General features: G+C 37.1%; 1 protein-coding gene across 2 annotated transcripts in view; it reads right to left on the reverse strand.

Moving 5' to 3' along the window:
• Positions 1 to 16,176, reverse strand: part of RPAP2 (RNA polymerase II associated protein 2) — an 83,741-nt gene that overhangs the window by 26,358 nt on the left and 41,207 nt on the right. For both annotated transcript variants that reach the window (XM_046000626.1, XM_046000615.1), the window contains one exon: positions 8,728 to 8,796. In XM_046000626.1, coding sequence (XP_045856582.1) covers positions 8,728 to 8,796 — 69 coding nt within the window. The remainder of the gene's footprint in view (positions 1 to 8,727; positions 8,797 to 16,176) is intronic.

Below are 16,176 nucleotides of genomic sequence, written 5' to 3' on the forward strand. Positions count from 1 at the left end.
GGTTTTAAAAGCCCTTCCACGGCTAAAGGTAGTCTGTATGGTAAGGGAATTATATTTCATAAAAGTATTGTAATGATTAATAAAAATTACTGACATGCCTTTAAATTGCACTTACTTTAACCTGGACAAAAGCTAAAGTCCCCAAATCAAGAGGCATGTGAGGTTTTAACTATTAAGGACTTCCAAGAAAAATAAAGAAGAAAAGAAGAATGTACCATGAAGAAATAATGTCATTATGGGCTTTCTACTTCATAGCTATTATCTAGGAAATGGAGATAAAAACTTTGATTATAAAAGACTATGCTAGCCAAATAAAATAAAATGTTTTTCTTATACCAGATGGTTTATGCCCTGATAATGTTTGTATTTAGTGCTTTAGGATTACCTATTAATAAGGAAGCAGGGATGCTTTCCATTGATATTTCTAATTCAAAGCAAACAAGTTCTTTGTAACTCACTTTGTAGTGATATATTACACATAGGTTTGTTTAAAGGGCTGGGCTGTAGTGACTTTAAACTTTATATCTAAATCCTGCTTGTGATAGATCTCTAAGAGCAACTTTGTAGATGAGAGTTGGAAAGCTTTTCTTCATATTGTTGCTATGTAACAATTCTCTCAGAAGAGTGGCTGCAACTTTTTTTTTCATTGAAATGGAACCAACCAGTGGTGTCCATATGCAACATTATTTCATTCTTACAGTGCAGAACCCTGAGGCTAGGGATAACAATGCCCCTAAGCCTCTAGCTTCCTAGCCTTCCCAGGCCTGTCCTCTCAGTGATCAGTGAACTTCGTCAGGATGTGAAAATGTCATTGGTAGATACAGAAACTGACTCGTCAAGTCAAGCCTGTGACTGGCAAGGGCCAAGTGCTTGCTACCTGCAAGTCACCAATGCTGCCACTATTGCTGCTGGGGATGAGAAGCAAGAGGGAACATCTTTTTGTTGAGGATCCCTGGTGATTTAATATGTATTGTGGTCTGAAGCTGGGGACTCTCAGCTACTTGTGGTTAAAAACACTAACATTATACAATTGTCAAAAATATGAGGAATTCTGAGGAGAAAAAAAATCACTGGCGTTGGTTAAAATTTAAACAAGTATTTTTTCTTTAGAAAATATCTGGATTCCTAGAGTAAAGTTACTTCATTTTAAAAATATATTTTTCTTTTAGAAACTCTCAGCAATGTATGGGGGTGGGGGGTTAGAAATAATCAAATTATTATTTAATCCCCAGTAAACAAATACTTAAACTTCACAATGACAATGGTACTGTGATAGTAAACATTGCAAGATAAATCCAAGATTTACACAAGGGAAAAAAACAAACAAAAAGGAATTTTATGGATACTGAGAAATAAAAAAAAAAAAAAAAAAACAAAATAAAACCACCTGTGTTATGATTCAGACGTTCAATTTATATGGCCTTATAATTCAACACCACAATCTTTCTGAAAGGGCAGAGGGGTCCTAAGTAGTTGTTTTGCATATTAAGGAAGAATTCCTAAAACATAACAAATTGATATTACAAGTCCATGAAGATCTAAAATCACTCAAAATAGGTATGTTTAAGTTTTAGAAAAACTGCAAATATGAGCCTCTAAAATGACTATTGGGTATAAGGGAAGAAGAGAAGACCTTCACAGTTATATCTATGGATCCCTCAGTGGAAATTTAAAACGGTGAAGCCACCTTGGGAAACAGGCTAGCAGTTCCTCAAAAGATTAAACAAAGAAGCTACCATATAACGGTAACTCTACTTTCAGGTATATATACAAGAGAACTGAAACACATGTTCATACCAAAACTTGTACACAAATGTTCATAATAGTCAAAAAGTAGAAACAACCTAAATGTCCATCAGCCGATTAATGGATAAATAAAATGTGGTATATCTATAAAATGGAGTATTACTCAGACATAAAAAGGAATGAAGTACTGTTATGTGCTACATTAATGAATTTAGAAAACATGTTTAGTGAAAGATGCCTGACATAAAAAAGGCCACATATTTTATCATCCCATCTGTATGAAATGTTCAAAATAGGTAAATCCATAGAGACAGAAAGTAGATGAATGGTTGCTTAGGGGATGAAAGAAGAGGAAATTGGGACTAAGCTAATAGATATGAGGTTTCATTTTGGGGTGATGGTAATGTTCTGGAATTAGACAGTGATGACCATTACATAATATAGTGAATATACTAAAAATGAGTGAAGGGTTCACTTTAAAATGGTGAATTTCCACTGAAAAGAAATTAAAAAAAAAAAAGGAATTTCATAGTAAAAAAAATGGTGAATTTCATGTTAAATGAATTTATATCTCAATAAAAACTCAATTAAATATAAAAAATTCCATAATTATAAGGAAAAATAAAAAGTTATTTCAATGACCTGCCATTATGGTCTCAACTACTCAGAACCAAACTGGAAACGTTAGAAGGAAGGCCTTGGAATACTTCTGAAAACCAATAAATTTCTAAGGAATCATCTCTTCATTTTTCATGGTATGCTCACAAACTTTCTAAGGAAATTAGTGATGGGTGGGCTAAAAAAACAATCTGCTGAGGCAAAAAGACTTAGTCACATCTTTCTATTTATCCCTGGTACCCTAGGGACATGACTCTCCTAAGTGTCTATCTGTATGACGGTTACCTAAAGTGGCTGCCCATATCCAGTGAAGGCTTTTGTTTAGTGATCATGGACAAGTTGAGCTTGTTTAAATACCATTTCTCAGGACTTAACATGCTACTCCCTAAACGATGGGAATATGAAAGCTTTTAGGGGGAATAAACTATTGCATGGTCTCTGCCTAGGAAGTGGGCCACAGTTCACTGGAAACAGACAGTTCAGATAAATAAAATGAAAGCAGACGTTTTTGGAGATGATCTTGAAAGCTTTCCATTAGAGAACACCAAAGGCATAAAACTAGCAATAGCATGTATCCATGTTAGACTACCACAAGTCACCCTACCTTCACTAAGTAATACAAAGTATTCATCTCCTTTATTAGATAATCAAATCATTCCCATGGAACAACACTTAACCCCACTCTCTGGCTACCCACTAAAAGACATTCAACTCCTATGCTACGATTAACCACAGATTGTCATAATACAAAGTAGTGCCTATTTACAAAGATTAGCTTTGGTGGAAAAGTTCCATTTTAAATATGAAAAGTCAATGGGGAAACAGATTCCCATTTCTGGCATGTGGGCCACACATAAAGTAAATTAGGCCTTAATTTAATTAATCTGCTTCTCTATAGTTAATTGTTTCTCCATAACCCTCTATATGGTTTCCCTTTGGCTGCTAGTCTGGATCTTTCTCTAGACTTCCTCAGCTCTCAGTCAACATCTACAGAGTCCCCTCTTGTGTTATAGGCTGAAATATAATGAGAGGTCAAAGAAGACTGGGAAGACAAAGAACAAAGGGAAGAGGAAAAGGAGAAAAGGGATCACGCTGACGGGGGTGTCTTATGGCTATAAAATCTTCTTAGAATACCAGTCAAAATATTCCCAAAGAAACTATACTGAGTACTGAGACCATGATGAAAAGCGATTCTACAGTTTCTGCTTTTCCTCTATTAGGAGAAGGATGAGAATTATGAGGAATATAAAGACAAATAAGGAGGTATCACAAAATGTACTTTAATGTAATTAATGTAATTAATTATTATGCTTGCTAATTTGGTATATAAACACATCAAAATTATATAAATACATTAACTAGCTTTACACAATAGAGTATACAGGCACTAAAATATTTATAGCAGACTGTCTATATATTTAAATATATCTTTATGAAAAATCATGCATCAAGACTATGGTAAGAGGCTAATACTAGAGTATTTGTGGGAAAAATCAGATTCAACTCTATTACTTCAACATATAGCATGTAAGAGTAAAGTCTGATAAAGTTCAACTAAGGTTAAAAAAATTACTATAAGCAAGTGCTTAAGCAATAACACCAATTACCAGGCTACTTTACTGCATTTCTAATGAGTTATTAAAAAACAAAAAGAAGGGGGCACCTGGGTGGCTTAGTTGGTTAAACGTCTGCCTTCAGATCAGGTCATAATTTCAGGGTCATGGGATTGAGCCCCAAATTGGGCTCCCTGATCAATTCTCCCTTCCCCTCAACCTCTATCCCTCCACCCTGCTTGTTCTCTCTCTCTCTCTCAAAAAAACAAAAACAAAAACACACACACACACAAAACCCCAAAAACAAAACCTTTAGAACAAAACAAAACAAAACAATACTGGGTCAATTATCAGTGTTACAGATGTTCTATGTAAGGAGTATTTCGGAATCTTTGCTAATTATAACATTTATTAAATAAATATGAAAGGACTAAAGAGAAATTAATTCCTTCACTGTTAAATAAATGTATACTGTTGAAGCTCTGATTTATTTATTTATTTTTAAAAATATTTTATTTATTTGACAGAGAGAAATCACAACTAGGCAGAGAGGCAGGCAGAGAGAGAGGGGAAGCAGGCTCCCTGCGGAGCAGAGAGCCTGACGTGGGGCTCGATCCCAGAACCCTGGGATCATGACCTGAGCCGAAGGCAGAGGCTTTAACCCACTGAGCCACCCAGGCGCCCCTGAAGCTCTGATTTAAAAGGTCTTTCTGTGTGCTCTTGACAACTACTTAAAGTCTGAGTACAAAGGATAGATATCCAAAAATGTTGTAGTCATATAGGCCATTCAAGTCATATGGAGAAATCTAAATGAAATGGGAATAGGTCATGATGTATTTTTATATATATTTCATTGGGTGTGCAAAGATGAAGTATATAATTTGATTTGATCAATTCCTTCCTCAGATTATATGGGTATAGAGTTCTCATTAGTACAACTAACCGATTACACGTTATGGTTTAAATTTTTCTAATGTTATTACATCTGTGAAATTGCAAGGGAAATTAGGAGGAAAAGATGAAATGCCACAGAAACACCAGATTTACTATTAAGAATACAGATGTGAGGGGCACCTGGGTGGCTCAGTGGGTTAAAGCATCTGCCTTCGGCTCAGGTCATGATCCCAGGGTTCTGGGATCGAGCCCCGAATCGGGCTCTCTGCTCTGCGGGGAGCCTGCTTTCTCCTCTCTCTCTGCCTGCCTCTCTGCCTAGTTGTGATTTCTCTCTGTCAAATAAATATTAAAAAAAAAAAAAAAAAAGAATACAGATGTGAAAATTCAAGAACCAGCCCTCTTTCATTCTTCTGGACTGCCACATTTTGCTCAAAATATTGATCTTTTTTCCCTCTAACAAGAGTTAAGACTGGCGCTAGCATAGCAAAAATGCTAAGAAAATATACATTTTCTAAGTAGTTCTCAAGAGGAATTTTGATACAGCTTTCATACATTAATTAAGTAAGTGCTAATAATAACAAAACACTGCAATGTTCATATACAAAGAATAGTACCACTGTTATACAATACTTAACATATTTTTTTCATCTTTCATCTTTATATTCATCTACAGTGACTGTAACTGCCATTCAGAATCTTTTTCCTAGCTATAAAGATTTAAAAGAAGTTTACTTTTAACACGAATTCCAGAAACAACTGCAAGTAATGACTAAAAAAATTCCACTGGAAATTTGAGAGTAGATGCAAAGGTTTTCCAAATCATAGAATAATTGTTTAAAAAAAAAACCATAAACCCATGTATGCCTATGTTCAATCTTAGCAGCAATAAATTAAAAGGCTGAGGAGGGTGGTTATTGTTCTACAAGTATGTGTGCGTATTTTACTTCCTTTCTCTTTTTATGTGCATGTCTCTTTGGGTGTCTAAGGTCTTCATATTTTTCACTGTGCTTAAGATTCGTTAGCCAATGTTGGTCTTCAAGCCTGCTTTTTCTTGCAACAACAACAAAATGCCTTTTCCAAAAAGTAATTGTGAACTCTAAGTGGGCAGAAAGAGGGCTACAAATATGAAGTATGATTATACTTTGGAGAAGTCAATAGGATTAGTATTTAACTAAGTATTTTAATTTTATCCCCATCTCGTAAAGTAATTTTACTCTAAAAGAATAAAAGGACAAAGCTGAGAATGAAGGGGCTTACGAGTTCAGCCAGAGATTCTTTGGGGGAAGAAATATGAAAAGCTAAAGAGAACTTTCTGAGAAAAGAGGAAGTAAATAATACTGGGACGGGAGACAAAAGTCTTAGAAGTGATGACCAAAGAATAAGGGGATTCAGTTCGTGAAGACATAGAAGGTGCAAATGCAGAATGGAAGGGATCAGGAATAACCTGCAAGGAGGGCCAATGGCAAAAGTTGTAATTTTGAGAAAATAGTATCTGAAAGGCAAAAACCAAGAAAGTTTCAGCTGACTTGGTGTCTACAATGACCAAGGATTTTAAAAAAGAAGTCAGAGGAGCCCTAACTGGACAGGATTTTAGCTGTGCAGGCAACAAAAGGACCAAAGACCGGGAGAAAGATGGACAGATCTAGCTATGGGTTAATGTATAATGAAAGAGAAGTATACAAGGTGAATGACAAAAGGAACTAGTCAGTGTTTACTGCTACCTCAAGACTGACCATATAACGTTCAACATGCAATACAAGTAAGATGTTTGCAGTCTGTTTTTTAACTTCAATAAAGTTACAATTTTTATGGGTCATTGACCCTTGAATTAAGAGGTTCCCTATACTATATCCAAAGTTAGGGAAGTCAAATAGTGCCTAAAAGGATTAGCAAAGCTTTCAGTTTTTTGTGCCACATGGGGGCCTTTATTAAAATTAAACACTAGAAGTTTATTTTTGTGTGGAATAATCACTTGAAATTTTAATGGCATACTCAGTAAGCAGCTGCTCATTAAGATAATACTTCCAGTTACTGGCTTAGAAAGCAAGATTCTGAGATTACTGCTTGGCACAGGCCTGTGACTTGTCAACCAAAAAAGTTACTTCCTCTTTAGAATAATGAATTGCAGAAGTACAGTTAAACAGTTATCTATGAGGGTTTATTGGCAGGCATAGGATATGGTGGGTGAGCAGAGATACTGATATTTTTTTCTGCTAGTGACCAAAATATTTACAAATTTCATAAAATGGAAAGAACTTTCTAAAAAATTAGTAAGATCTGTTTCACAAATAACCAATTCAACTGGAACACTGAATGGTAGAAATGACAAAAGATTTGTTCTTATGGTTGATAAAAAATTTATATCAGGGCATTCAAGTAAAGTTATTTTCTGTGTTCTGATTTAATGAATCATGTGAGTTGTATCTGGCTGGGTGACACAGATGCTGGCTCACTGAAGCCTACTCTAATGCCTTCCAGCACAGCCTTCCTTGGGACAGGGAAGCCAGAGCAACATGTCAGACTGAAGAAATATCAAAGAAAGAGAAAGCAGGGCTGGAGATGCTACGAGGATGGCTCATAACACTTCTTGACCTGTATGTCCAGTAAGTACTCAATGTCCTATGGGCTTCAATGACCTAACAAGCACCAAGTAGCAACAGTAATGCAACAATGAATGGTCCTCAAAAGAAGACTTACAATTCAAGCTGAAAAACACTACACTTACTAGATGGTTTTAACCCCACTAAAAGACAGCTTTAGAAACCACTAGTGATTTCTTAAAAGGTGAATGAGTATTAAATGTTTTATATATGCTTGTGTAGTATCTACTTTAGTTCCTTTACACCTGTCTGATTTTAAAGATGTATATTAGTTTGGATATTAAAACCTTTCCAAAGCTATTAATGATAAAATATGAAATAGCATTAAATATGTTGGTAAAACTACAGTTATAAATAATGAGACCCATTCAATGTTAAAAAAATGCATTTTTTAAAAGATTTTATTTATTTATTTGACAGACAGAAATCACAAGTAGGCAGAGAGGAAGGCAGAGAGAGAAGAGGAAGCAGGCTCCCGGCTGAGCAGAGAGCCGGATGCAGGGCTCGATCCCAGGACCCTGAGATCATGACCTGAGCCGAAGGCAGAGGCTTTAACTCACTGAGCCACCCAGGCGCCCCCCCAAAAAATGCATTGTTAAAAATGAAATTAAAGGACTATTCCATATATATTCCACATGTAGACATTTTCCTCTTTCAAAAGATAACAAATACTATTTGTGAAGAAAAAGGCCCTCGGAAGAAAAGATGGTAAGAAAGATAAAGAGAATAATTAAAGCTTATCAAAATATTGGCATATCGCTTTACATGAAAGTTATTTCAGGGGCGCCTGGGTGGCTCAGTGGTTTAAGCCGCTGCCTTCAGCTCAGGTCATGATCTCAGGGTCCTGGGATCGAGTCCCACATCGGGCTCTCTGCTCGGCCCCTCTCACTCTCTCTGCCTGCCTCTCTGCCTACTTATGATCTCTCTCTGTCAAATAAATAAATAAATCTTAAAAAAAAAAAATTAGAAAGTTATTTCAGGGGTGCCTGGGTGGCTCGGTGGTTTAAGCAGCTGCCTTCGGCTCAGGTCATGATCCCAGGGTCTTGGGATCAAGCCCCGCATCGGGCTCTCTGCTCCTCAGGGAGCCTGCTTCCTCCTCTCTGCCTGCCTCTCTGCCTAGTTGTGATTTCTGTCAAATAAATAAAATATATATATATAAAAAAAAGAAAGTTATTCCATCACATAATAAAGGAAAGCAAGGCACACAATAGAGGTACATTTTCTAAATATGCTTATAAAATCAATGAATAACTTGGTTTTTCCCCAAATTAAAATTCTATTTAGTATTCAGAATTAAAATCTGAAGGAGTACTTACAATGACATCAACACCACAGCAATTAAGGTCCACTCTGCAGGTTTGTGTATAATATTTCTATTTGTTAATCTGTAAGATAGAAAGATAAAGTTTACCAAAGAATTGTTACCTTTAAATACACAAACCATCTATTTTTAAATAAAATCAGATTTATGACATTATGTGTTAAAGAGCACTATTTTCTATTCTTTTTATGTTTGATAGGAGTCAGCAGTATAAAACTGTGGCTTAATCTTCAGCAGCTGATAATGACCATCTTTTTTTTTTTTTTTTAAAAGATTTTATTTATTTATTTGACAGAGATCACAACTAGGCAGAGAGGTAGGCGCAGAGAGAGGGGGAAGCTCCCTGCTGAGCAGAGAGCCTGAAGCGGGCCTCGATTCCAGGCCCTGAGCTGAAGGCAGAGGCTTAACCCACTGAGTCACCCAGGCACCCCTGATAATGACCATCTTAAAAGAAAGTGCTCCAGCTCCACTTCTATATATTTATAGCAATTCATAACAGTGTTACTGTTAGACATGATGGGAATATAGGAACAATATGGGCAACTAAACTGCATGGTTTATTAAAATATACACAAACAGTTCCCTGTAACCATTATCTTCTGTATTTTTCCCCAATCAATTTTTTCATTTAAGTTAACAAACTAATAGGCAATTTCTAATTTTAATTCATCTTTTGCACCTTCCTACCTTGTGGTAGGTTGGCAACAGGCACTGAAGGGATGTCATAATCCATAATTTACAGAAATAAGAGTCGACAATAAATTATAAGACTAGGTCTTTAACAAAAAGAGTTTTATGATACGAAGGGGCACCAGCACCCCAATGTTTATAGCAGCAATGTCCACAATAGCCAAACTATGGTAAGAGCCCAGATGTCCAATGACAGATGAATGAATAAAGAAGACGTGGTAAGTGTGTGTGTGTGTGTGTATATATATATATTCATTCATATATATTTTTCATATATATACACATATACACATATATATACTTTATTCATAAATATACACACACACATATATATGTATACTTTATTCATATATATATATATATATATATACACACACACACACACCCATACACGATGGAATACTACAGCAATCAAAAAATGAAATCTTGGGGCGCCTGGGTGGCTCAGTGGGTTAAAGCCTCTGCCTTTCGCTCAGGTCATGGTCCCAGGGTCCTGGGATCGAGCCCCGCATCGGGCTCTCTGCTTGGCGGGGAGCCTGCTTCCTCCTCTCTCTCTCTCTGCCTGCCTCTCTCCCTACTTGTGATCTCTATCTGTCAAACAAATAAAATCTAAAAAAAAAAAAAGAAAAAAAAATGAAATCTTGACATTTGCCGTGGAGGATGGAACTACAGGGTATTATGCTAATAAGCAAAATAATTCAATCAGAGAAAGACAATTATATGATCTCACTCATACGTGGAATTTAACAGAACAGAGGATCATAGCAGAAGAGAGGAAAAAAATAAAACAAGATGAAATCAAAGAGAGAGACAAACCATAAGAGACTCTTAATCACAGGAAACAAACTGAGGGTTGCTGGAAGTGCGGGGGTGGGAGGGATGGGGTAACCGGGTGATAGACATTGGGGAGGTTATGTGCTATAGTGAGTGCTGGTTATTATATAAGACTGATGAATCACTGACCTCTACCTCTGAAACCAATATTACATTATATGTTAATTAATTGAATTTAAATAAAAAAACCAACTTTTAAAAAATTAAATTAATTCTAACACTTAGCAGTTGATAACAAAATACACTGTAGCCAACTTAGTTTCTCAAAAACCATTTGGAAAAACTGCTCTAAATAAAAAAATGATATATAAATCAGTAAGAAAAAAAAGACAGCCAATGATGTCTGAGAAAGGACTGTTACCCAAAATAGACAAAGAACATTTAAAATTTAACAATAGGCAAACAAATAGCCCAACTAAAAAATGGGCCAAACACCTTTACAGACATCTCACCAAAGATAAACAAATGACAAACAGGCAGATGAAAAGATGCTCCACTTTGTATCTCATAAGAGAACTGCAATAAAAAATGAAACTGAGATACTGCTATATACCAAATGCAACGGCCAGAATCTTGGACATTGACAAAACCAAATGCTGAATCAAAATCCATCCACAAGAGTCATACATTTGCTACAAATGATAAACCTACACTGACATCATTATCACATTGGTCAACTGTTTGGCTCTGTAGCAAAGATGTGGAGCAACAGGAACTCTCATTCACTGCTGACAGGAATGCAAAACGGTACAGCAACTTTGGAAGAGTTTGGTGCTTTCTTTACAAAACTAAACATCCTCCACCATCTGATCAGCAATCATGTTCCTTGGTGTTTACCCAAAGGAGTCAACAACTTATGACTATAAAAAACCTATGCACAGATGTTTATAGCAACTCTATTTACAACTTCCTTTTTTTTTTTTTTTTTTTCCTTTCCAATACTTAGAAGGAACCAAAATGTCCCTCAGTAGGTGAATGGAAAAATAAACTGTGGTACATCCAGATAATGGAATATTACTCAGCCCTAAAGATCTGTGTTATCAAGATGCAAAAAGATGGGGAGGTACTTTATTTTTTTACAGATTTTTATTTACTTGTCAGAGAGAGAGAGAGCGAGCGAGTGAGTGCATAAGTGGGGGGAACAGCAGGCAGAGGGAGAAGCAGGCTCCCCACCAAGCAAGGAGCCTGACATGGGACTCGATCCCAGAACCTTGGGATCATTACTTGGCTGAAGGCAGACATTTAACAGACTGAGTCACCCATGTGTCCCAAATGGAGGTACTTTATATGCATATTACTTATGTGAAAGAAGCCAGTCTGAAAAGGCTACATACTGTATAATTCCAACTATACAACATTTGGGAAAAGGTAAAACTATGGAGATGGTAAAAAGATCAGTGGTTGCTAGGGGTTGTGGAATGGGGGTGGGGAGAAGTAGACAAATAGGTGGAGCACAGAGGTGCTTTAGGGCAGTGAAAATACTAAATGATACAATAATGATAGGTACATGTCATACAGTCATTCAAACCTACAGATTATATAATACCAAGAATGAACTCTAACGTAAATGGTGGATTCTGGGTGACAATGATGTTGTCGATGTAGCTTCATCAGCTGCAGCAAATATATAACTCTGGTTGGGAGTTTGCAAATGGGGGAGGCTACGCATATGTGGGGACAAGGAGTATTACAGGGAATCTCTGGACCTTTTTCTCAATTTTCTCAATTTTTGCTACAAACTTAAAACTGCTTGAGCCGCTGCCTTCGGCTCGGGTCATGATCTCGGGGTCCTGGGATCGAGTCCCGTATCGGGCTCTCTGCTTGGCGGGGAGCCTGCTTCCCTCTCACTCTCTCTGCCTGCCTCTCTGCCTACTTGTGATCTCTCTGTCAAATAAATAAATAAAATCTTTAAAAAAAAAAAAAAAACCCAGCCAGGGGCATCTGGGTGGCTCAGTGGGTTAAAGCCTCTGCCTTCGGCTCAGGTCATGATCCCAGGGTCCTGGGATCGAGCCCTGCATCAGGCTCTCTGCTCAGCAGGGAGTCTGCTTCCTCCTCTCTCTCTCCCTGCCTTTCTGCCTACTTGTGATCTCTGTCTGTCAAATAAATAAATAAAATCTTTAAAAAAAAAAAAAAACCCAGCCAATAAACAAATAGACAAAGGATATAAGCAGGCAATTTACAGAGGAGGAAAGTTGAACGGTCAGTAAACATTTAAAGAAGAGTTTAATTTCACCAGCAAACATTGAATGAGTTTAATTTCACTAGTAATCTGGAAAACTAATATAAAAGCAATAATTCACTCCATCACATTGGCAAAAATAATATACTGATAATACCAAAGGTTGGTGAGAATATGAATAGCATTTTTAACCTACTTGATGTGAGCAATCAAACAACAATTTGGCAATATCTAATAAAGCTGAAATGCTTATGAATAGCTCAACTATTTCACTTCTAGATAAAAACCCTACACAAATTCTCACTTATGTTTATGGAGATATGTATAAAGGTAGTTAATGTGCTTGTAATAGGAAAAAAATAATAAATTGTGGCATTTTTATAGAATGTTGAAAAGTCAAAATGATGAATGAACTAGACTTATGTATTTTGCTCATCATAATTTGGAAGACAGCAAGTATGGTATCACATTATTTATATAACTCAAGAACAGACAATACTCAGTATTATTTATGGATACATACAAGTAGAAGTATAAAAACAAAGACTAGAAAGACATGTATCAAATTCACAGTATCAGTTGCTTCTGGGGGAGGAAAGGAGAATGGACTGGGAAAGAGAATAAAGGGGAATTCATGTCAGGGCCTTTGCATTGGTTATTCCATTGCCTGAAACTATCTTCCCCAGGTAAGCTTTCTTGTCACCTTCACAATAAGGCCTATCTGGACCACCACATTAAAAAGTGAAACTTCTAGGGGCACCTGGGTGGCTCAGTCAGTTAAGCATCTAACTCAATTTTGGCTCAGGTCTTGATCTCAGAGTGGTGAGATCGAGCCCTCTGTAGGGCTCTACACTCAGTGGGGAGTCGGTTGGAGAGTACTCCTTCTCCATCTGCTCACATGTGCATGTTTTCTCTTTCTCAAATAAAGAAATTCTTTTTTTTTTTTTTAAGATTTTACTTATTTATTTGACAGACAGAGATCACAAGTAGGCAGAAAGGCAGGCAGAGAGAGAAGGGGAAGCAGGCTCCCTGCTGAGCAGAAAGCCGGATACCAGGCTCGATCCCAGGACTCCAGGATCATGACCTGAGCTGAAGGCAGAGGTTTTAACCCACTGAGCCACCCAGGCACCTCTCAAATAAATAAATCTTAAAAAAAAGAAGTGAAAATTCCTTCCACTTCCCATCCCCAGATTCCTGACTCCCTTATCTAGCTATATATTTTTTTCTCCTATTCCAGTTATCACTTTTTTAAAAAAGACTTATTTCATTTACATCAGAAAGAGTGTGTGTGGGGGGCTTAACACAAGCAGACTTCAGGCTGAGCACAGAGACCAAAGCATGGCTGGAGCTCAACATGGGGCTCAATCCCACAACACTGAGATCAGACCTGAGCTGAGACCAAGAGTCGACATTGTGCCCCTCCCTGGCACCCTTCTACTATCACCTTCTAACATATATAGTTATTGTTTACTATCTGTTTGTTTTTTTGGCCTGTGGCAGGAATCTACATGTTCTTCACCTATTTGCTTAAGATTGATTTCTTGGGTGTTCAGAAAAATTTGGTATTTATCTAGCTGTGTTCGAGGGATGAGGCAAGCATAGCAGTTCCCCTACTACTCTGCCATCTTAACTCTTTTCTCATTGCTTATTTATTCCAAACACCCAGAACAAGGTAGGCATTCAATTAATTTTTTCTGAATGACTGACTTAACCTTTAATATTTTCTTTAAAAAATATACATCTGGATCAATACTATAAAATATTAATATCTATTGAGTAGAGACAATGTGTATCTTTATTACATTAATCTGAATTTTTCCCATAGTTAAAATGTTTTACAAAAATTTAAAAAGCCCAGAAGATATAAAGTACACTACAGTGGTTAAAAATTCTGACAGAGGGGCGCCTGGGTGGCTCAGTGGATTGGGCCTCTGCCTTCGGCTCGGGTCGTGATCTCAGGGTCCTGGGATCGAGGCCCGCATCGGGCTCTCTGCTCGGCGGGGAGCCTGCTTCCCCCTCTCTCTCTGCCTGCCTCTCTTGTGATTTCTGTCAAATAAATAAATAAAATCTTTAAAAAAAAAAAAAAATTCTGACAAACACATGGGTTTGATACTCAGATCTGTCACTTGGTCATACTTGGGACACATTTAACAGCTATGAAACTTTTTTTTAATTCAATAAAACAGAAGAACATACTACCTACCTTGTAGAGTTCTTGTGAGGACAAATGTACAAAAGACATCCATGTTGCCGAATTCAACGGACATTTCTCAGTCCTCATCTTAACTTATTAGCAATATTTGACACAAATGATACTTCCTTTCTCCTTGGGACACTTTATCTGCTTTCTACCTGCTTGATTTCCCTCCCTCTCACTGGCACTCCTTCTCAGACCTTCTGAATTTGGATAACTCCATGTTCTCTGCCCTTGGGTCTCGCATTTCCTCTATATATGCTCATTCCCTTGGTGCTATTATCCAATCTCATAACTTTAAATATTATATAACTTTCTGCTGACAGCTCTCATATTTATGATCTCTAGCCTGGACCCTTTCCTTGAATTCTGGACTTCTATATCTAATGGTCTCCCTGACCTTTCCACTTGACTATGTAATAGGCATCTCAAAACTTAGTACGGCCAAAACTGAGTTCCTCATCTTCCGCCAAAACCAGGTCCTCCTGCAGATAGGTCCACCTCAGTAAATGGCTATGTAATCCTTCCAGAATCCAGTTGCTTAGGCCAAAAATCTTGTGGTTAACTTTGGCTCTCTTGACGTCCTGTGTCCAACCAGTCATCAAATCCTCCCATCCAAGTACTAACCAGGCCCGACCCTACTTAGCCAGTCATCAAATCCTGATCGTACTATCTTCAAAAGAGAATTTGATTACTTATTACCTCCACTGCTTTCACCTTGTTCCACTTCATTTCTTGCCTAGATTACCAAGGCAGCATCCTAAATGGTTTTCCTGCCTCTGCCCATCTATTATAATTCTCTAATCAGCAGAGTGATGTTATTAAAAATATATGTCAGATCATATCATTCCTCTGTTCAGAATCAACCAACTGCTCTCCATCTCACCTGAAGTAAAAGTGAATGAATGATCACAGCTATAAGGCCATATAATCTATACCACATGCACTCCCCACTTCTCTGACCATATTTCTGTGTACCTTTGCCTCTGCTCACTTCTCCAGCCTCCTTATCATCCTTAATATTTTATGAATACACCAGGCCTGCTGTACCTAATATATTTTCACAGAGAGCAAGATGGCTTGCTCCCTCACCAATTTTTAGCTCTTTCTATAAATGGCATCTTCTCCATAAGGTCTTCCCTGACCAACCTGTCACAGGCAAAAAATCACAACTACCTCCCCCTACTCAGTACCAATCCTTTTCCATGCTTCTGGGAGAAAAGGAAGAGAATGGAATGAGAAAGGGGAAAGGGCACATCATCTCATAATGATAATACATGTATTGTTCTTAAATATTTACATATTCTATTAGAATAGTTTCATGAGAGAAGGAATTTTGTTTTGTTCACTGCTTTGTCTGGAGCAACTAAAACAGAATCTAGAGCATGACCAAAAAAGGTCAAAGGATAAGCATGTAAAACATGGCAAAACCAACTAAAAATATATTCCTTTTCTTTTTCTTTCTTTCTTTTTTTAAAGAAATTCCTTCCTGCTATACTTGAATCTCCCAAATTTAAGCCAAATTTAAGATTTCATGAGTTCATTTA

Source organism: Meles meles, chromosome 1 (genome assembly GCF_922984935.1).
Source record: "Meles meles chromosome 1, mMelMel3.1 paternal haplotype, whole genome shotgun sequence".
NCBI classification, from domain to species: domain Eukaryota; kingdom Metazoa; phylum Chordata; class Mammalia; order Carnivora; family Mustelidae; genus Meles; species Meles meles.